This window comes from Thamnophis sirtalis, unplaced genomic scaffold (assembly GCF_051295495.1).
Source record: "Thamnophis sirtalis isolate CommonGarterSnake01/CBP01778 unplaced genomic scaffold, rThaSir2_p1.2 scaffold_11, whole genome shotgun sequence".
Taxonomy (NCBI): Eukaryota; Metazoa; Chordata; class Lepidosauria; order Squamata; family Natricidae; genus Thamnophis; species Thamnophis sirtalis.
The window spans coordinates 16,975,805-16,999,366 of NW_028261391.1; the positions used below are offsets into that span (position 1 = coordinate 16,975,805).

A 23,562-nucleotide genomic window follows, 5' to 3' on the forward strand; every position below is an offset into this window, starting at 1 on the left:
AGTCAATCATGTTACTTATTTGCATGTTCATTAAAAGGAGGTTGAAGATCAGAAGGGATATAACTTGCAAGGAAAAAGGCTATTTGGAGTTCACAAAAGAAATAAACCAGACCAATTTGTACTAACAACTTTTTTCTTATCTGGAGCTCCAGCATGTTTATCTGCTTAGGAATGTTAAAAGCTAATAAACGTGAATATTTTAAAGGAGATAAAATAAATAATATTAAAATGCAAAGTAACTATGTGAGTTAAAGGTAAAAGTTCCCCTTGCACATATATGCTAGTCGTTCCTGACTCTAGGGGGGGGGCGCTCATCTCCGTTTCTAAGCCGAAGAGCCAGCTCTGTCCGAAGACGTCTCCCTGGTCATGTGGCTGGCATGACTAAACAGTGAAGGTGCACGGAACGCTGTTACCTTCCCACCAAAGTGGTTCCTATTTTTCTACTTGCATTTTTTACATGATTTCGAACTGCTAGGTTGGCAAACGCTGGGACAAGTAACGGGAGCTCACTCTCTTACATGGCACTAGGGTTTCGAACCGCCAAACTGCCGACCTTCTGATCAACAAGCTCAGCATTGTAGCCACTGAGCCACCATTTCCCCTATGTAACTAACTACGTTAGTAGTTACATAAAAAATCCATGCCATGTGCTCCTCAGCTTGGAAAACTAAACCAGATCCTGCAACATTATCCTGGGACACATATAATCGTGACCCGTCAAAACCGCGTTCCACAAAAGCGCGGTCGACAAAATCGCGTATGTGACGTCATCACAATGCGACGAAAAAGATCGAAAAATTGAAATAAAAATTAAATTACAGCAAGCCGATTCACATAAAGGTAAGGGTTAGGTTAAGGGTTAGGGTTAGGGTTAGGTTAAGGGTTAGGGTTAGGGTTAGAGCGTTAGCGTTATGTTTAGCGTTAGGTTAAGGGTTAGCGTTAGGTTTTTCGTTACGTTAAGGGTTAGGTTTAGGGTTAGGTTAAGGGTTAGGGTTAGGGTTAGGTTTGGGGGGGTTAGGGTAAGGTTTTCGCTTTATTTTTACATTTTTCGATCTTTTTCGTCGCGCTGTGATGACGTCACATACGCGCTTTCGTCGACCGCGATTTTGTCGTCCGCGGTTTTGTGGTAGAACCACATATAATGACCTTCATCAGTTGTAAACCCCTTCATTATTCAGAGATCTGCTTGTACAGACTCTAACAGGAGAGCTGGTTTCAAGGGAGACCATACAGTTATTAGTTCTGAGTTGTTGGAAACAGAGTAGGAACAACTTGGGAATGATAAATAAATAGAAATAAATAGGCCCAGAATTCCATACGGTTAGGTTTTGGGTGGCCTGGGTGAGCGGTTTATTTATTTTGACTAGTTGTTTATTATATCTTCTTTTTCTGTCAGGAATGAGGGAGGGGTTTATGGCTTTTTACCTCACATGGAAATATAATTGTTTGGTTTGGTTATTCTTTGCTCAACTGAAATGGGCGTTGGTAGGAGGATGAGGCTTTGTTCTGTGCTCCAGCTTAGAGGAGAAAATGTGTTGGCCACATCTGGCCTTCCCTCGTTCACAATCTCTTAAATAAGAAAGAGATCTGATCTCTTTCTTATTTGATCCCCCTGTGTTTATCTACCACATTATTTCTTTTGATTTTTTTAAAAAGGAATTTGCAGAGTTCGTTACCAAGAGGAAATCTCACTGAACTGTTGACCAAAACTGACGTTATACTCTGAGTCAAACTTCTCTGGGGAATGCCATCTTTATGGAAATCAGTTTTTGCAATTCATGTAAAACAGAGATAGGAGAATGGAATAGCTATGAAATGCAATAGATCCAGACATAATTATTTCCTCAACTGTCACTTTGTTTCACCAGTACACGCCTTCTAAATGCTGCAGGGCCATACCCTGAAACCGTGGTAAGAATATGCTTTTCTTGGCTTGCAGCCACTTCTTCTTTCTTCACCTCAGTGCAAAGCTTCCTCTGTGCTGACTTTATGCAGCCGGTAACCTGGTCAGATCGCAAACAATCCCATACTACAATGTGGAAGTGACAGACTCTTCAGTTGCTAAAGCAGCACTGTGGTTTGAGGCAGGGTTTTAGACTTTTTAAACCTCAGGCTGATAAGATTAGCGAGATATAAATATGTATCAAACAATAGAAATGTTCAATAGTAGAAATAGAAGCTCTTCTGAACAGCTAATTGTGATCTAGAATAAACCTGTGTTCCAGTTTTTGTTGCTACAGAACAGGCATGATGATGATTATTATTTAATTACATTGCCCAATAGTCAATTCTCTGAATAAGATGCACCAAGGCCTCCTGGTGATTTTTAAGCATCACCTGTCTAAAAGTCTCTCTACATCCTCAGTCATCCAGGTCATGGTTGTCCCAAAGGTGCTTTTTCAGGAGGCAACTAGACTTTATTTTTTCTTTGAAGACGTTTTGCTTCTCATCCAAGAAGCTTCTTCAACTCTGACAGGATAGTGGGGAATGGAAGCATTTATATCCCTTGCAGACGGCTGGTCATTTGCATCCTTTTTGACGATCGTTGAAGCACTTGGATATTTATCTATGTCCTCAGGGTCACCTGGGTAGTGCTAATGGTTCTTATGGTCTGCAATTTTTTTTCTGGAAATCTGTTCATACTCGCCCACGATTCAAGGAGTGTTCATCCCAAATTGCATAGCTGAAGGTCTTTACCATCCAGTCAGAGCTGAAGAAGCTTTTTGGATGAGAAGCAAAATGCCTTCAAAGAAAAAACAAGAAAGTCCACTTGGCTCCTGAAAAAGCACCTTTGGGACATAGCAATAGCAGTAGCAGTTAGACTTATATACAGCTTCATAGGGCTTTCAGCCCTCTCTAAGTGGTTTACAGAGTCAGCATATTGCCCCCAACAACAATCCGGGTCCTCATTTCACCCACCTCGGAAGGATGAAAGGCTGAGTCAACCCTGAGCCGGTGAGATTTGAACAGCCGAACTGCAGAACTGCAGTCAGCTGCAGTAGCCTGCAGTGTTGCATTTAACCACTGTGCCACCTCGGCTCATCACCTGTCTACAGTAGTTCCTTGCACAAGGGATCCCCACAGAATGAAGTGTAAAAGCTGATCACATAATCCCGAGTCACAACTGCAAGCATCATAAATATGAACCAGTTGCCAAGCATCTGAATTTTGATACATGACCACGGGGATGCTTCAATGATCATAAGTATGAAAAATGACTTTATTTCAGTGCCGCTGTAAGTTTGAACAGTCACAAAATGATCTGTTTTAAGTTGAAGGCTACCTCTACTCCATTTTGGTTGCCATAAATCAACTCTGATCTCTGGAAATTCCTCTGAACCAGTGGTGTGTTCCAGATCCCAGTGCAACTGGTACAGTGCAACAGGGCTGGGCCCTCACCACATGAATGCTTGCAGCACATGCATGCGTGCACAGCATGCACATGTGTACTTAATGCCTGCGATGCTCCGTGATGCCTCCGTGATGCTCCAGCTGCTTGGCGGAGCATCGTGCAGGTGCCGTACGCTCTGTGCGCATGTATGGAAGCCCCGGAAACCTCAAATACCAGTAAGGAGCATGGTCAGGCGTCTGGGCCCTCCGGAGCACCATACCGGAACAGTACCTGGTGCTCCCGGCAGGCTCAGGTATGCCCGTACTGGGGTGTACCGGTCGTAACCCACCACTGCCCTGAACACTAAAGAATCCATTAGGTTTCATAAGTAATCTATGAGGGGCATGATGCCAGAAGACCAAGCTTCATTAGATAGTGGCTAGATCATGCCCTACCCAATATCTAGGCTACCTCCCTCCCTAAAACCAAGTTACAGCTCACCTACAGATTTGATGACAATTCAAATCCATGGTTGTCACACAGGCCATGAAATCCCATGATGGCCCTATTAAGACACCTTCTGCATGAACAATGAAGTCCTGGGGTTCTTCAGTACCACATTGATACATGCTGGGAGGCTACTGGGAAGCAGTGTGAATGTTGCGTAACTGTGTCCCCAATTTGTTGACCTCATCCTGGTTAAGAGATTTGTACTCTGTCCAGTTTGAACCATTATCTGGAGAGCAATATGGTGTTCCTATGGACCACAGCGACTTCTGTGACCTGGGTTGATGCTTCAGGTTGATGTAAGGCCAACCTGGACTACTGCACCCAGTTTTGATTACCACACTATAAAAAAAGATGTTGAGACTCTAGAAAGAGTGCAGAGAATAGCCGTAAAGATGATTATGGCAATGGAAACTAAAATATGAAGAACGGTTGCAGGAACTGGGCATGGCTAGTCTAGTGAAGAGAAGGACCAAGGGCAACATGATAGCAATGTTCCAATATTTGACAGGCTGTAACCGAGAAGAGAGGGTCAACCTATTTTCCAAAGCACCCAAAGGCCAGACAAGGAACAATGGATGGAAACTGATCAAGGAGAGATTCAACCTAGAAATAAGGATAAATTTTCTGACAGTGAGAACAATCAACCAATGGAACAGAAGTTGCCTTTGGAAGTTGTGGGTGCTTCGTCGCTGGAGGCTTTCAAGAAGAGATTGGACAGCCACTTATCAGAAATGGTGTAGGGTCTCCTGCTTGAGCCAAGGTTGGACTAAGTGATCTATATACCGTCTCTTCCAACTCTGTCTTTCTGTTATTGATTGAGAAACCAAGTCAGAAGAGCACAGTTGAGTCATCTCTAAATTACCCAACTCACTCAGATTTCCAGAGTTCCTCTTGGCACCAATTCATCAACCCAACCGTCCCCCATCCCAAACTTACAGAGTGTGAATGGAAGGAAGGAATTTAGCTATCTTCTGTCCTGCTGTTTCTCAGGTCTCTTCATTTTCTGCAACAATATGACCATGGAAAATGACTTCAGACAATGCTGGCTCCTTTGCCCAAGAAACAGAAATGAGCATCTCTAAAACAACTGGAGAGGGGAAACTTTTACCTTTACTTAATTGCTTTAATTCTTCCTATATAAAGAATTATACCCACCTATGTTTTTATCATATGCCACACTTAAAATATATATCTAATAATATATATCTAAAAAGTAGGAGGATATGCAAGAGTTTTGCAAATACAGTACCAGAAAAATATTAAACATTAACGATCTAATTTGCCTTTGGAAGTTGTGGGTGCTTCGTCGCTGGAGGCTTTCAAGAAGAGATTGGACAGCCACTTATCAGAAATGGTGTAGGGTCTCCTGCTTGAGCCAAGGTTGGACTAAGTGATCTATATACGGTCTCTTCCAACTCTGTCTTTCTGTTATTGATTGAGAAACCAAGTCAGAAGAGCACAGTTGAGTCATCTCTAAATTACCCAACTCACTCAGATTTCCAGAGTTCCTCTTGGCACCAATTCATCAACCCAACCGTCCCCCATCCCAAACTTACAGAGTGTGAATGGAAGGAAGGAATTTAGCTATCTTCTGTCCTGCTGTTTCTCAGGTCTCTTCACAACAAGGTTGAACATAGGGGTCAACCAATTCTTGGGAAAGCTCCAGTTATCATGTGGGTCATTTTGGGGGGGGGGGCTGTGTAACATATTTTATGAGAAAGAAATGAAAATCTCAAAGATGATGGCATTTACATACATCATTGTAGCTGTCCGAAGCATCCACATGGTGCACCCAAAAAACCCACAATGGTGTTATAGAAGTTTGTACTGCAGACACTACTGCTGCCTTAAGTGGTTCCCTTGGAGGGTCACCCTTTGAAGGAGTTACTGCTCACACCGGTCTCCTTGAAATATACAGGTAGTCCCCGACTTACAAAAGTTCATTTAGTGACCGTTTGAAGCTGCAACAGCACTGCAAAAAGTGACTTATGAACGTTTTTCACATTTACGACCGTTGCAGCATCTTCATGCTCATATGATCAAAATTCAGACACTTGGCAACTGACTCATATCACATGAATGATCTCCTTTTGCAACCTTGTGACAAGCAATATCAATCCGAAAACCAGATTCACCTAACAACGGGGGCAGGGAAGATCGTGAAAATGGAGCAAAACTCACTTAACAAATGTTTCACTTCGCAACAGAAAAGCTGGGCTCTATTGGGGGTCATAAATAGAGGACTACCTGTACCTTGTGCTGAAGAGAGACTGGAGAGCCAGACGCAGCAAATGCCACAGAAGAACCTCAGTGGAATCAGGGAAACTGGCAGTGGCTGAAAGCTGTCTTGCCTCATTCTTCTTCCAGGTCAGTTCAGCAGATGTTAAATATGTATTGTATTCCCTTTGAAATCCTCAACCAGGTGGAGGAGTGGTTAAATGCAGCACTGCAGGCTACTGCTAGATCAGCAGGTCAGCGGTTCAAATCTCACCGGCTCAGGGTTGACTCAGCCTTCCATCCTTCCGAGGTGGGTAAAATGAGGACCCAGATTGTTGGGGGCAATATGCTGACTCTCTGTAAACCGCTTAGAGAGGCCTGAAGGCCTATGAAGGCCTATGAAGCGGTATATAAGTCTACTGCTATTGCTATTGATATTGCTATTAAATCCATATCTTGCTTTACCATTGCTTCTAACCATGACACCACTAACTCTTGAATAGCTACTTGGTCTGTCCTAAGTACTGAACCTAATTCATATATTCCTGTTTTTTGAACGGAGGAATAAATTTCAGAAGAAGAAATCTGTATCGCTCTGTGAATCTACCTATGACATTCATTCTTGATCTAACTTCTTAGATGAAAAACTATATTTTTCCTGTTTGTTGGGGGACATCCTTCCTGAAAAGACCGTACATTGTTGGGTGAAAACAGAGCTCCCTTCTGTTACCTGTAGTGTAGTCCTCAGGTTACAACCACAATTGAGTCCAATATTGTTTTATTTCTTCTGCAGTTAGTATTATTTAGCAGGATGAAGAGGCAACAGAGTATGACCGCTAGGACAGTCATCTTTTTTATGTAAGTAGCTGTTTTATTGCTTTGTGTGCTTGTTTCATCCTTAATATAGTAGTGCAAGCAATTAAAGTCTTCCTTTCTGTATCTCTTTGTGCAGGCCATTGATTGGAGCAAGGTGGTCAGTGGGTGACTTCAACACACAAAAGGGCAGTAATCTTCCTTTTCTATTATTTTGTGTGCTGGTTTCATCCTAATGCAGTTCAAAGAGTTCATTTCTGTGTCTCTTCTTTGTGCAGGCCATTCATTGGAGTCAGTGATATTGAAGACTGACAAGGACAGTCATCTTCCTTCTGTAAGTAGCTCTTTTATTGTTTTGTGTACTTATTTTAATCTTATTTAAGTAGTAAGTACACAAAATAATAAATTTCCTTTTTTATATCTTTTTGTAGATCACCCACTGGGGCAAAGAATTCAGTGGCATCATCTTGGCCACTCCCACCCGGTCACATGACTGCCAAACCACTCCCACCCAGTCACATGGCCAGCAAGCCACTCTCACCTGGTCACATGGCTGGCAAGCCACTCCCACCCAGTCACATGGCCAGCAAACCACTCCCACAAAGCAGGCCACACCTACAGAAGAGGTTCCAAAAAATGTTGAAACCCACCACTGGGCCCCTCCCATAGGAAACAAAAGAGGAACAAATGGGGAGTGGGCCTTTGCAGGAAACAATTTGTTCATTCAGTCGTTTCAAGAGTGAGAAGTTCTGTTTGTGACTTAAGAGACACTGTGCCAAGTTTGTCTTGTCCTGCATTTGGAAACTAGAATAAGTGGTGTCAAGCTGACCACTCCCACCCAGTCAATCACACCCAGTGAGTGCCATCAAGCTGGCCATGCCCACCCAGTTGGCCACACTCACGGTTGGCCACACCTGCTCCCCCTCCAAAGACCACAGCCCTGATGTGGGCCTCAATGAATTGAATTGAGTTTGGCACCCTTGCTATATATTATATAAATGTGGCTCAAATAGCTAGTTTAAGACTCAGTGTATTGGATTGCAGGAAGTCCTTGACTTATAATGGCAATTGGGATTGTATTTTCCATCATTAAGCAATGCAATTGTAAAACAAGATAGCATTCTTTAGCAACCACAGCCCCTGCAATTCCAGTTGCTGCCATTACCGAATCGTTAGGTGAGGCAACTTCTGCCAGCTTTCAACATTCAACTCAGTGGGGAAGCCAGCAGAAAGTTACAACTCCCAGATTCTAGGAAAACTGGCATGGTAGCTAGGTTGCAGTGACGTGCGGTGAGCTTTAGCTGGTGAGGCAGCAATTTTTTTAGACTTGTGGACTTCAACTCCCAGAATTCCACAGCCAGGCATGCTCAGTTCCGATTTAAAGCGACAACATTTTTCCCCCTTGCAAAATAAGTTTTCCCATTCTTTTTCTTCTCCCTCCCCTCCTTCCTCCCTCTCTCCCTCCCTCCCTCCCCCTCTCTCAAACAGACACACGCACACAGAGAAGTTGGATCTCTCTCTCACTCACTCACTCTCAAACAAACACAAACACAGAAGTTGGATTGGATATATTTTCCCATGGCTTGAAAGCAGCTCCTCTGCCATACCCCCCCCCCACTTCCCCTGCTGCCTTCCGATCAGAGCCTTTGATTGCAGGCAAAGGGTGTCTCGTTTTGTTTTGCTCAGTTGCGCTTTGGGCTCTTTTTCAGCGGCAGCTTTGCCTGCTCCTGCTCCAGGGTAGACAGAAGAGGGCAGGAAGCGAAAGGCTCGCCCTTAGGAAGGTTGAGCCGTACCGAGCCCCGAAGCGCATTGTGCTCTTCGGCTGGCTGACTGGCTTGCTTGTCCGGTGTGGTGGGGGGAGAAGAAGAGGAGCGGGGTTCAGCTGGGTAGTAGAGAAAGCTGTGCCTTGCCTTGAGGCTCAAATGTTGCGAGCCGGGGCCTCAGGGAGCCGCCGCCACTGGGAGACCTAGTGATGTGCGCTGCTTGGAGCAAGGGAAAGCCGATGCCTTGCACCCCAAGCGCGGTTGGCTGCATGGTGACCTTTCCCTCCCTTTGATGTCCCCCACCAGGATCGCTCGGATGGGCTGAACGGGACCTCTGCCGGCGACCGCCTCCCCCAGCTCTCATCTCTCAACCAGGCGGTGGCATACTCCTCGGCTCCCCCTCTGTGCCACACACTGGCCTCAGACTTCCAGCCTCCTTACTTCCCACCCCCACACCTTCGTGATCTCCTCCAAGCCCAGGTCAGAGCTGCGCCGAGCCCCCCCTCCCCAGCTCAGAAAGGGAGAGGGGGATCAAGGCTGTGAATAGGACCCCTTCTCCTCCTTTCTGCTGCTGCCCGCCCGCCCGCCCGCCGCCGAATAATTCTTCCTCACCGAGCATGTCCGGCTGCTGTGGGGAAGACTGCTCCTATGAGATCCTCAGCCGGAGGACCAAATTTGGGGAGAGCCAGCAGGCTCACATGGGCACTCCGTGTGGAGGCTGCTGCCATAGAGGTGCTCCTTCTGCGCCCTCCAAAATAACCCGCCCAACGTAAGCGTGCCTTCCTCATGGCTCCTCTTGACCAACAAATGATTTCTTTTTCCACAGTCGCTCAACTGCAAGGCATGATTTGCTGCTCCAAGATCAGGAGGCGGGAGAATCACGTTCCTCCTTTGCATACGGAATTTTTCGCCTTTTAACCCTTGCTTAACTCTTAAAAGGCGAAAAATTCCTTATGCAAAGGAGGCCCATAGTTCTCTCGCCTCCCCCTACAGTTAACACTAAGCAGACTCAAAGTCACTGTGACTCGGAGTCTGGCAGCAACTACCTTGGCCTTTTTAATTATTTTAAAAATTCTTTCCTTTTCCTCATGAGACTGGTGAGGCCCCGCCTCCCCTGCCTCCAGTGACTGCACGTCCCTGGTAGGTTGCAAATGATAATGTAATGGGTCACATTCTGGGGAGAGAGAAGTTCCGGGAGGATGGGCTCCAGCACAACTCTGAAATCTTATGGTTCTGAAGACCGACTTACAACCTACAACATTATTTTGGGACACATATTTTTACCTTCATTTGTCTTAGTTTTTATTCAATACATCATAGTTAACCCTATCATCACCTATCCTAGTATCTTAATCTAATTCTACTATTATGAAGACCAATAGCTAGGGTGCATCTGTGTGTGGCACGCCAAAACCGCGGTAGACTACAGCGCGCCTGACGAAAGCGCGTACGTGACGTCATCAGCAGCGCGACAAATAAAATTAAAAATAAATTAAATTAAAATTAAAATTAAATTAAAGCAAGCCGATTCACATAAAGGTAAGGGTTAGGGTTAGGTTAAGGGTTAGGGTTAGGTTTAGGGTTACGTTAAGCGTTAGGGTTAGGGTTAGGGTTAGGTTAAGGGTTAGCGTTAGGTTTAGCGTTAGGTTAAGGGTTAGGGTTAGGGTTAGGGTTAGATTAAGGGTTAGGCTTAGGGTTAGGTTTAGGGTTAGGTTTGGGGGGGTTAGGTTTAGATTTACGCATTAATTTTAAGTTTACAGCTCACAGCGTGCTGTTTTCATCGCGCTGTGATGACGTCACGTACACGCTTTTGTCGAGCGCGCTTTAGTCTACCGCGGTTTTGTGGTGGAACCGCATCTGTGAGGGAACGACTTGGATGCATTCAGAGATATTTGTTGTAGAAGAAACGTGTAAATCCTGAAATGCAATTCCATGCATACTTAAGTTGGGACTAAGTTCCACCAAACAAGGTCAGTCCTCTTGTCTGAATAAACATTGATCCTCTTCTACTCTAAACAGGACAAATCCTAGTTTTCTAACCCTGCGTTTCTCCTCAAGGAAAGCTAAACATTATCTTCAAGCACTGCGTTTTTTAACCATTAACCATTATCCTGAGGAACTGTGCCTCAAACTACAGATAAAGATAAAGTAGCAGCCAGTTCAAAAAGCTTCTATAGTCTCCTAAAAGTTGAATGAGTAGGCCTCCACACAGTTTACACTGATCTTCTTGGATCTATCTAGATAAATTACTGGAACAACTTTCTCAGAGCTAGATCAAGCCTAAGCTTAAATAGCTGCAGAAGAGGCTTTTTCACAACTGAAGCACAACTAGAAGTTGAACTGTGGAAGTTTTCCTCACTGCCATGTAGCCTAAGGCAGTGGTCTCCAACCTTGGCAACTTTAAAACTTGTGGACTTCAACTCCCAGAGTTCCTCAGCCAGCTTTGCTAGCTGAGGAACTCTGGGAGTTGAAGTCCACAGGTCTTAAAGTTGCCAAGGTTGGAGACCACTGGCCTAAGGGGTGGAGGAGTAAAAATTTATGATGCTTTATAAGCCATGATCGAAAGCTTAGCGCACTGAGTGAGCTCAAGCCACTCTACAATCATGATATGCTAGACAAACATAGTTGAGACCTGGATGGAACATTTAAGTTGTGTAAATGCTCTGTATGTTTTTTAACCTAGCTAGAGTAACAGTCACAGTTTCCTTGCCTTCTGATATGAGAGTCCAGCATTAAAAGAATGATATAGAAATTGGAAATGAATAATTAGTTCTTAATAGTGTCAAGAGGATGGGAGGAGGGGAGAGAGAGTGAATGTATTTCCAGTTCATTGTAATTTGGTGATACCTGTGGGAAGTTATCATCCAGCCCTCTCCCAGAAAAATGAAATATCCTAGGAAATATTGAAAAGGCAGAATATTTCTCTGGATGTGAAAAGAAACATGTTTTAAAAGACAGAATAGTTGCCTATAGCTTTCTGCCCATCCCCAGCTAATGGGCCATTAAGATGGCCCAGCTAGCCCACTTTACATAATAAAGACTTCTCCTCACTGCAGCTGTAGGGGGAAGGGATATTACTCAACTGACCACAAGGCAACTGAGAACTCATCACAGCCTAGAGAGTAGCCCCCCTCCATGGCACCATGGGAGTCTGACAACCAGTCAGAATACATTTCTTACACAGGAACAGGAAACAGAGAGGTGGGACTAAACAGGGTATAAAAAGTCTAGCAAGCCCCTTCCTCAGCCCTTCCCCTTCTCTTCTTCTCCATCAACATTGAAACATGTGATCACCTTTTCTGGTCAGGGCTCAAGCCATGTGGCCCTGTCCAACAATAAACCATCTTTCCAAGCAGCCTCCATGTCTCCAGTGTCTTCTTCCCCACTTGGAGCTGAACCCAGAAGGACATTTCTTTCAACATACCAAAATGTCAATCTGTAATGGATTTATTTCAGTTTCCCCATGTTCATAGAAGTTCTACTTTAGGCACATCATAAAGACAATATCGTTTGCGTTATTGATTTATTAATCAAAACATGCATTCTGCTCTGAAAGAGCCTCTGCCTTCCCTCAGCCTGTTGAGTACCATCTCGTTGGAAGAGAGCAATTTTTAGCACTGCACTAAGAGTTGCTCAAGCTTGTATTTCCATGTGGTTTTCTTGGTGAAATCACATGAGTGGTTTACCGTTGCCTCCTCCGTGCAGTATTAATTGATACCTTTGTTGTTGTTACTGAAGTCATCATCTGGCGTCTTCCTATAATCGCTATTGCACAATGTAGGGCCCTGCTTACTTTACCTGGGCAGCTGGGATAATTTACTTGCTCTATCATATTCTTGATATACATTGTTGGTATATCTTTCCCATCACAGTGAACTAGCCCAGTAGGGGCTGGGATGGGAATATTGCAAGATGCTTGCATGGTGATGAGTGGTGGGCTTCAAAAATTTTGGCAAAGGGTTCTCTACCCGGTTGCTGGGTGGGCGTGGCCATGGTGGGCATGGCCTAGTCGACCTCCTGCACCACAGTGAGGGGTGGGTGTTTCTGCCCTCCCCGGGCTCCGGAGGCTTTCCTTGAGCCTCCGGGAGGGCAAAAACGGCCTCCCCAGGCTCTGGAGGCCCTCTGGAGGCCGGAAACAAACTTTCCGAACTTCCAGTAGGCCAATTTTTTGCCCTCCCCGAGCCTCTGTGTATGCCCGGCACTTACCTGTATACAAAATGGGCCATGTGGGGACTTCCGGGAGGGGAGGGGTGGGCGGGACCAGCCAGGAGTAGGATTTGGGGGTTCTCCAAACTGCACAGAATCTTAGCTAGAAGTTCTCCTGAACTCCTGTGAACCCCCAGCAGCCCACCCCTGATAGTGATACAGAATACAGGTAGTCCTTGAGTTACAACCACAATTGAGCCCAACATTTATGTTGCTAAGCGAAACATTTGTTAAATGAGTTTTGCCCATTTTACGACTTTTCTTCCCACTTTTGTCAAGTGAATCCCTGCAGCTGATAAGTTAATAACATGGTTGGTAAGTGAATTTGGCTTCCCCATGGACTTCGCTTGTCAGAAGATCACACAAGGGAATCACATAATCCTGGGACACTGCAACCCTCATAAATATAAGTCAGTTGCCAAGCGCTTGAATATTGACCACGTGACCATGGGGATGCTGCCAACGGCTGTAAGTGGGAAAAAGAGTCATAAGTCTCTTTTTTCACTGCTGTTCTAACTTTGAACTGTCACTAAATGAACTGTTGTAAGTCGAGGACTACCTGTAATTCCATCTGCAACAGTGGTGGGTTCCGGATCCCGATGCAACCAATACAGTGCAACAGGGCTGGGCGTCCACCACATGCATGCGGGCAGCACGTGCGCAGCACGCGCATGCTTACTTACCGCCCGCAACGCTCTGCGACGCTCCAGCTGCTTGTTATCATAGCTTACCTAAAGTATAGCACTGAAAATGCTAAGACGGTTATACCTGATCAACACAAGGTCTTGGTCTTAAACCTACTATTACCTAAACCCTCTAATTATACATGCAAGCCTCACCACAACAGTGAAATAACCCACCACAATTAACATAGGAGTTGGTATCAGGTATCCACCCATAACACCAAACAACACAAGCCACACCCCCACGGGCCAGCAGCAGTAGCTAATATTAGGCCATAAGCACCAACGCTTGATCTAGCAAGAGGGTGCCAAGGGCCGGTTAATCTCGTGCCAGGGACCGCGGTTACACGACAGACCCAAGATAATAGTACCGGCGTAAAGCATGACTACATAATAGTACAACATATTGGGATAAAACTAAACTGGGCGTAAAAAGCCATAAGCCCCACTAACTCCGCCCTATGAGTCGGCTCTGGAGGATGTGGATGACCCTGGACAGGGTTCCGACTCCGAGCAGGGCATAGAGAGACTGGTTGGCCATCAGGTGGTGCCTGAGCCTTGGCCCAGTGGGGAGGAGACAAGGGAGAGTGATCCAGAAGCCAGCAGTGAGTTGTTCCTGGATGCACACCATCGAAGAGCTACTCGGTGTCAAGAACAATTACACAATTACAGGAGGTAATTGCGCTCAGCTGGTGGTCATTAGGCTCCTCTCCAGAGTATAAAAGCTACTTGTGCACATGGCCCTCTTTGTAGAAGTTACCGCAGAATTGAATGTCGGAGGACATTACTGCAGGATTGAATGTCGGAGGACATTACTGTAGGATTGAATGACGGAGGACATCACTGTGAGCTTGGCAGGCTAAATTGCTGCCAAGCCTTATCTGTGTTTATTGCTGCCTGAGTTTGTCTGAGTTGCTGCCAAAGTCCTTATTTGTTTGGTATGCTTGGCTTTCAGCCACCGAGGTTTTGGTCTTGCTATTAAGCTTGTCTCGGCATTGGTTACTGGACGGAGGAGGAAGTCAGAACACCTTACTATGCCTAACCTAACACACAATAAAATCACCAATTGTTCGCCAAATAACTACAAGTAAAAACATAAAATTTAAAAGGCTTGACGCTACTTCACATCATCCTAGAGGAGCCTGTCTAATAACCTATACCCCACAATTAACACCCCCCCTAGCCCAACAGTCTATATACCGCCATCGCCAGCTTACCTTGTGAAAGAAACAAAGTGAGCGCAAAAGCCACCACTAGTACAATAGGTCGAGGTGTAACTAGTGAGGGGGGAAAAGATGGGCTACACTTTCTAACACAGAAAACACGAATAGACTATGAAAATAGAAACCGAAGGCGGATTTAGCAGTACATTAAGGACAAAATGCTTAACCGAAATAAATGCAATGAAGTGCGTACACACCACCCATGATCCCTGTCAAAATTAATAAAAACTTCAATAACACATTAAACCCGTGCAGAAGCCCCATTCGGCTCAAATACAGATAAGGAGGGCGAGCGGGCGGGTGGGCCCTCTGTAGCACCATACCGGAAGGGTACCTGGTGCTCCCAACAGGCACCAGTACGCCCGTCCTGGGGGGTACTGGTCGTATCCCACCACCTGTCTGCAATTATATTGGGCCGAACAGAAATAAGTGTAAACAGCGAATTTCTTCAGCTTTAAAGGGCGCATCTAAAACAACCTCAACTTTACTTTCTTAGTCTGCGTTTCCGAGGAAAATGTTTTTAATGGCATTTGTACCCAACTAGGCCGTTTTATGAGCAACTGAGTGCACTGAATTTCTGATATATAAATAGCTCTGGGTTTCTGTGCTGTAATCACCACATGCAAAAATTCCACATTAAGCTCACAATAATCGCTTGCAAGAAAATAATTTTTTTATAAAGAAGAAAATCATCATTAAAGCAGACAACTCTTATGGAAGATGGCTGTGTTTCAAAACTATATGTTTATAATAAAATATAGCAGTTTGGGCAATATTAGGCCCAGTATAGACCACTTTGCCTCTGAGAATGCTAGCTACAGTTTTCTAGTGAAAAAGTTTTCAGGAAATTTGTTGTCTAGACCAGTGTTTCTCAACCTTGGCAACTTGAAGATGTCGCTGGCTGGGGAATTCTGGGAGTTGAAGTCCGGACATCTTCAAGTTGCCAAGGTTGAGAAACACTGGTCTAGACCACAAGCATTGAATCCTGAAGCCAGACACTGCCCAACAGACACGAGCAATGGACTACATTAGTATAATACAGATAGTACCTAACTTACAACAGTTCATTTAGTGATTGCTCAAAGTTACAATGGCACTGAAAAATGACCATTTTTCAAATTAATGAATGTTGCAACATCCCCATGGTCACATGATCAAATTCCAATGCTTGGCAACTGACTCATACCTGTGACGGTTGCAATGGCTTTAGGTCAACTTTTTTGACCTGGCAAGCAAAGTCAATGGGGAAGCCAGATTCACTTAACAACCATATTATTTAACTTAACAACTGCAGTGATTCACTTAATAACTGCAGCAAGAAAAGTCGTAAAATAGGGCAAAGCTCACTTAACAAATGTCTCACTTAGCAGCAGAAATGTTGGGCTCAGTTATGTTTGTAGGTTGAGGAGTACTTGTATAGCAGTTTATTTGAGGCTATAGCAGATTATCTGAGGCCGACTTTATAAAAGGCAAGTAACAGCTGCAACACCGTGTTTGTGTTTGTGTGTGTACATACACATACAGTATATATTGTAGATGATGTATCTTTTTGGGTGCCTATACACATTCTATATTATGTAATATGTATGTACACATATGGCATATATACATAGGATTAAACAGTATATTTTGGATGTTCAGAAGTAGTAAATAAATAGACAGAGAAATTGTATCTCATTGAGGCCTTTGAAGCGAGGAGAGGCCAGGGAAGGTGCCCCTTGACCTGAGTGACATCAAGTTGGTTACGCCCACCCAGTCACATGACCAACCAGTCCCATGACCATGAAGCCATTCCCGCCGTCACATGACCAACAAGCCTCACCCACCAAATAAGCCATACCCACAGAACCGGTAGTAAAAAAAATTGAAACCCACCCCTGAACACGATGTAAAAATAAATCCAAAATGCATAAAAACATACCTTTTAATTTGCACTGACATTTTTTCCTCCTTTTACATAGAGTGAATCCACCACGTTCCTTTTTGTCGGCTTGTCTGGTGGTCATATTGGCTAGCAGCTAAAATTATGAAGAATACAATTTTACAAAAGTCTGCTCAGAAATTCCTCTGAATTGGTATGGGGTTTACGCCAGAAAAGTGGATATAAAATAACAGCCTGAATCTATCATCTCCTAGCTTTCTTATTTCTTTCTACAGGCTATGTGCTTTTAACTTCTAGCAACTGCCTGGCCTAGATTCTGCAGTTTAATCTTGGCAGGGTTTTTCAGAAGCAGTTTGCCATTGCCTTCTTCCTAGGGCTGAGACAGAGTGACTGGCCCAAGATCACTCAGCTGGCTTTGTGCCTAACAAGGCAAGGCTAGAATTCGCTGCCTCCTGTTTTCTCAGTCTAATGCCTTCATCACCACACAAAACTTGTTCTCTGTTTAAGATTGATGGATGGGATAATAAGGCGTTTGGCGGTAACAAACCAGATGGTTCATGCGCTTTTTTCTTGAAAAAACTTGCTATCGTCCTAGCTGAACCTTTGTGTAGAATTTCCGAACTATTGTTTCGAACTAATTCTCTGCCTGTTCTATGGTCATCGGCTCTAGTTATACCAATTTTTAAAAAGGATGACCCTAATTCAGCTGAAAATTATAGACCGATCTCTTTGTGTTGTGTTACGTGCAAAGTTATGGAATCAATTATAAACCAATCTATTGTTCACCACTTAGAGACAAACGACATGCTATCCGACAGTTTGGCTTCAGGAAAAACCTGTCCTGTAATCTACAACCTTTGCACTGTCAAAACATCTGCACTTCATGTCTTGATCAAGGCAAAGCTGTAGATGCAATTTCCATAGATTTTTGTAAGGGTTTTGATACAGTAGTACATGATAAACAGCCGTTTCTGATCCTTTGCACAAATGGATTGCTGCTTTCCTGTATAATAATGTACACTGCAGAAAGTGAAAATAGGGAACTCGCTATCTAAATCTGCACCAGTTAACAGTGGTGTTCCACAACTATCTTACGTCCCACATTTTCTTGCGCTATATCAACGATTTATGTGAGCAACTTAAAAGCAATTGTGTCCTTTTTGCCGATGACATAAAATTATTCAATACTACAGATGATTTTGTTGTTTTCAAAATGATCTCAACTATGTATCTGAATGGCCTTCTATTCTATTTGGCAACTTCAAATTTCGATCAATAAATGCTCTGTCTTACATATTGGAAAAGGTAATCACAATTTCAAGTATAAGCTAGATGGCATTGAAGTAGATGATGACCTTCACTTTCTCAAGGACCTACCGTGTTTCCTCGAAAACAAGTTAGGGCTTGGCCTTATTTTCATGTAGATCTTATTATTTTTGAGGTGCAGAAGGCAGCGAGCATGGTCACCTGATGGCTGTGGCTGCTGCATTGCAATATTTTTGGGGAGGGCTTATTTTGGGGGGAGGGCTTATTTTAGTGCATGCGTTCAAAAGCCCAATTGGGCTTATTATAAGGGGAGGTCTTATTTTGGGGGAAACAGGGTAGGTGTACTTATCTCTGATGAGCTATGCTCCAAAGTTCACTAATAAAAGTGTTGCTAAAACAGCATTAAGAGTTGTAAATTTAATTTTGCACAGTTTTTTTCCTGAAAACATTGTATTGCTAATTAGAGCTTATAAAACTTATGCTAGACCAAGAGTTTTGTTCAACTGTTTAAAATCACCACCATATATCTGACATCAGTACAATTGAGCAAGTTCAGAACTATATCTCAAGAAAACGCTTGCACTCTTCTATGCATAATAGAATTCCCTATGCTACCAGCTCGAAATTCTCAGTTTGGATAACTTAGAAGAACTGTATCGCTTGCTGTTAGACTTGGGTATTGCATACAAAAGTATACGTAGTAATGTTTTACCTGTAAATAACTTTTTTGTTTTAATCACAATAATCCACACGCTAACAAACACTTTAAACTTAATGTAAATCGTTCTAAAATTGACTGTAAAAAATATAATTTCTCTAATAGAGTTGTCAAAGTCTGGAATGTCCTACCTGATTCAGTTGTTTCAGCTACAAATTTTCACAGTTTCAGTCACGAATTGATTTCCGTGGACCTCACATCATACTTAAGTGATTAGTAGAGGGGGCGGGCATAAGTGCACTAAGATCCCTGCCTATCATCGCTGTCACTGTCACTTTTATTCTTTTATTCTTGTTCTTGTTTTTGTTTGACAAACTCAAACAAACAAATGAATAAACTCAAGAGAAGTTTGTGTAATGCATGTTGTGTGGGCAAAGCACAACTACAACCTCCTTTGCATTACCTACAAAGGATCTATAGAAAGGGAGAATTTTTTATTTAGTTATTTTTCAGTAAGGCTTTTCAAACATCCAACTTTATAGGTTACCTATAAAGTTGGATGTTTGGAAAGCCTTACTGAAAAATAACCAAATGCGCACAATAACTAAATATTGCATAACAGAGCAATAACCAAGTAAGTAGGAAGAAAAATAAATAAAATTAACAAGGTTCAAGGTTCAAGGTTCAAGGTTCATTTTATTTATATGCCGCCCTATTCCCGGCGGGACTCAGGGCAGTGCACAAACCCAAAGGAGGGGAAGGGAAACACAAGAACTACAACAAAAAAGTACAGGGAATTTAAAACAACCAACAGCCACACGATTCGAGAGGGGACGGGAACTCATCGACCCCAGGCCTGCCGACACAGCCAGGTTTTAACGGCTTTTCGGAAGGCCTGGAGAGAGGTGAGGGTCCGAATCTCTGCGGGGAGCTCGTTCCAAAGGGCCGGAGCTGCCACAGAGAAGGCCCTCCCCCGGGTAGTAGCCAGATGACATTGGCCAGTAGACGGAACCCGGAGGAGGCCTAATCTGTGTGATCTAATGGGTCTTTGGGAGGTAATTGGCAGCAGGCGATCTCTCAAGTATTTTATCCCGTGCCGCTGAATGATCTCACCTAACAGCTTTGTCCGAGGGGCGTAAAATTTCACCCCCCAGCCTGAGTGATGGAATACTAGCCAAATTTTTGGGAGGGAAACACAACAGCCACTCGGTCTTGTCTGGATTGAGCGCAAGCTTGTTAACCCCCATCCAGACCCTGACAGCCTCCAGGCACTGGCACATCACGTCAACTGCTTCACTGAGTTGGCACGGGGCGGACAGATACAACTGGGTATCGTCCGCATACTGATGGTATTTTATCCCGTGCCGCTGAATGATCTCACCTAACGGCTTCATGTAGATGTTAAGCAGGAGGGGGGATAGGATCGAACCCTGTGGGACCCCATATTTCAGGGGCCTAGGGGTCGACCTCTGCCCCCCGACCAACACCGATTGCGACCTGTCCGAGAGGTAGGAGGAGAACCACTGAAGAACAGTGCCTCCCACCCCCACCTCTCATAACTGTCGCAGAAGGATACCATGGTCAATGGTATCGAAGGCCGCTGAGAGGTCAAGAAGCACTAGGACGGAGGCGTGATCTCCATCCCTGGCTCTCCAGAGATCATCGGTCAGTGCGACCAAAGCAGTTTCCATGCTGAAGCCAGGCCTGAATCCGGACTGAAAGGGATCCAGATAATCGGCTTCATCCAAGGACCATCGGAGCTGAAAGGCCACCACTTTCTCAACAACCTTCCCAACAAAGAGAAGGTTGGAGACTGGACGGTAGTTATTCAAAATGGCTGGATCCAGAGATGGCTTCTTCAGGAGGGGTCTCACCACTGCTGTCTTCAATGGCGGTGGAAAGAAGCCCTCCAGAAGGGAGGCGTTCACTATTGCCTGGATCCAGCCCCGCATCACCTCCTTGCTGTTCGTGACCAGCCAGGAGGGGCACGGGTCCAGTGCACACGTGGTGGCACTCACCGCTCCCATGGCCTTGTCCACTTCATCAGGAGTAACAAGTTGAAAGTCAGTTCAGAGATGTCGCTCAAGACCCTCCCCCGGTACCTTGCTGGCTCTGCGCAATTGGAGTCCAGGTCTATCCGAAGCCGAGCAACTTTGTCCGCGAGGAACTGGACATACTCCTCCGCTCTACCTCGTAAGGGATTATCCGCAACCCTCCCATTCAGGAGGGAGTGGGTTACCCTAAACAAGGCGGCAGGGCGCGACTCAACAGATGCAATTAGAGCGGCAATATAGGTGTTCTTAGCTGTCCGGATTGCCGAAAGATATGCTCTGATGCAAGCTTTTAATAGTGCTCGGTCTGACTTGGATTTACTGGACCTCCAGCGGCGCTCTAGGTGTCTCTTTTGGCGCTTCATCTCCTGGAGGTCCTCGGTAAACCAAGGGGCCCTCCTGGATCCACTGCCACGGATCGGCCGTAAAGGCGCAATCTGGTGGAGAGCCTCAGATGCTGCTGAGTTCCAAGCAGCAACTAAGGTCTCCACTGGACTGCGAGCGAGAGTATCAGGCACAATACCAAGCGCCGTCTGGAAACCCTGAGGATCCATAAGATGCCTGGGGTGGAACCACCTAGTCGGCTCCTCCTCCCTACAGTGGGGGATTGGTCTCCGAAAGTCGAGCCTCAGTAGGAAGTGGTCCGACCATGATAGGGGCAAGATCTCGCTACCCCTCAAACCAAGATCACAACTCCACTGCTCCGAGAGAAATACAAGGTCAAGTGTGTGACCCGCTGAGTGAGTCGGGCCCTGGATTACTTGAGTCAGGCCCATGGCTGTCATGGAAGCCATGAACTCCTGCGCTCCATCAGAGTGCTCGCCGAGCGAAGGCAGATTGAAGTCCCCCAGTATCATAAGTCTGGGGAACTCAACTGCCAGCTCAGCTAATGACTCGAGGAGCGAGGGGAGGGCTGTTGTCACGCTGTTGGGAAGCAGGGACGTTAACAACAAGCCCACTTGACCCGCAAGGTCCATCTTCACCAGCAAGGACTCACACCCGACAAGCTCCGGAGCAGGGATCCTACAAGGAACTAAAGACTTTCGGATAACAATGGCCACTCCCCCACCCCTTCACTGGGGTCGCGGTTGATGAAGCACCTGAAAACTCTCTGGGCACATTTCAGTGAGGGGGACTCCTCCCTCCGGGCCCAGCCAGGTTTCAGTAATACATGCCAGGTCTGCCCCCTTGTCCAAAATTAGGTCCTGGACAAGGGGAGCCTTGTGAACCACAGACCTGGCATTTAGCAACAACAACCTGAGACCAGGGTCCTGACTACTCATGCCATCTGGCCTTGGAGTGGAACTAACAGGGCCGGAAGGAGGGATCCCTTTGATGTAGGGAACCCTCCTTCCCCGGTAATGGTTCGCCCTGAAGTTCCCGCCATATCTGCCCTTCCCCAATATGACCCTAATGTTCTGGCTCACTCCCACATCTATGGTCCCTCCACCCTCTCCCCTGGCCGCCAGATTCACCAGCAGGCCCTTCGACACACACATCCAAGGGCTGGATTAGACCTGGGCCCCCCTGACACTTCTGCCAGAGCACTCAGTGCAGGAGGTACCCAGCTATGCTCCCGGCCCACCACACACACAGACACATACAATCAGTCAATCCCCACAAACAAGTTAAAACAAGGGAAACAACAATATCATAATAAAAGTGGGAACATTCAGTCAACCACAATCATACCACGCACTCTCCATACAATTAAAAATTACAAAAAATTACAAATTTATAAAAATTATAAAAAATTGCCCAATATAGCAAATTGATCGAATATAGTCCGAAAAAGCCGAGGAGGGAGTAATGTCCAAGACCTCCCACGCGAGAGCCCGAGATCCAGGGAATGATGAAAGAGACATATGATGATAACAATAAAAGAGAGAGCCACACTTCCCAGTCCTCTCTCTCGTTACTGTAATAAGATTGCAGAAAGTCAGTGGAGGTATGAACAGGAAGCCCAGGATGGCAATAAAATCATAGGCCCCAATTTGCTCCCCAACGATGGTCCGGAGGGCAAGGCCAGGAAATGTCTGGGAGGCAAGTAGGCCATAGGCGGTGGATATAGCAGCGAAAGTTGCGGGGCCAGCCATAGGCGACGCCAGACCAGCAACACCCCTTCCCTCGGAAACAAAAGGACACACAGGGGCCAGGGAAACCCCACGGTAAAAGGGGGGAGGAAAAAAAACCCAATCCCAGCTGTGCCGTGACACTCCCAGTGGTAGCAGCCGACCGATAGGCCGCTAGGCTAGCAACCCCACCCCCAGCCTCACCCTAACCCTAACCTTAATCTAATATTAAGACAGCAGCACAGACAGCAGATGGTGGTATTGGACTATCAGGGGGTCAGGTCCCCCCAAAACAGTCTTCGATAGCTGTCTCCACGGTAGCCAAACGGTCTCAGCCAGATCTTCCAGGCTCCAGCAGGCCCCCTTGGTCCCGGTGGTCAGGAAGTCCCAGACCGCCTCTCGCCACAGATGGCGCAACAAAATTCGCAAGATGGTTCAGCGTTGCCCGGCTACTTGAGCGATGTTACTCCACAAAGCGTTCCGTGATCTCTCTCTGATCTCAATATTCTCAGCGTATTTTCAACATTCTCAGGATTCTCAGCGTTCTCAGCAACTCCCATAGCACTCAGTAATCTCTCTTTAACAGTCAGTCAACTCCCGGGAAACCTGGTTAATCTCTCAGGCTCTGCAGCTAATCAGTGGCTCAGCGGCTTTGATGTCAACCCCGGCGTCTCCCGGCGAGCAAGCAAACCGTCCAGCCCCTGGGGGCCACCACCCCCCAGGCGGCCGGGGCGCCCTTCACTTCCAGCAAAGTCCCGGCAAACAGTCTTTCAAAGGTGAATTGCAAACACAGACCTTAGCAGTCCCTGGATAGTTGCCAGGTCGATAGCTTCCAGATGCAACCCTGTACAAGGAGTCTCTCAGATAGGCAAGTCTTCACACTAACA

At 45.5% G+C, this 23,562-nt stretch overlaps 1 protein-coding gene across 1 annotated transcript in view; it reads right to left on the reverse strand.

Annotated features, from left to right (window-relative positions):
* The window catches only part of GPR160 (G protein-coupled receptor 160), a 40,404-nt gene extending 21,593 nt beyond the window's left edge, over positions 1-18,811 (reverse strand). The window contains exons 1-2 of the mRNA XM_087725271.1: positions 18,744-18,811; positions 16,668-16,764 (exon numbers count right to left, since the gene is read on the reverse strand). Coding sequence (XP_087581397.1) covers positions 16,668-16,752 — 85 coding nt within the window. The 5' untranslated portion in view covers positions 16,753-16,764; positions 18,744-18,811. The remainder of the gene's footprint in view (positions 1-16,667; positions 16,765-18,743) is intronic.
* Between the last annotated feature and the right edge of the window lie 4,751 nt (positions 18,812-23,562).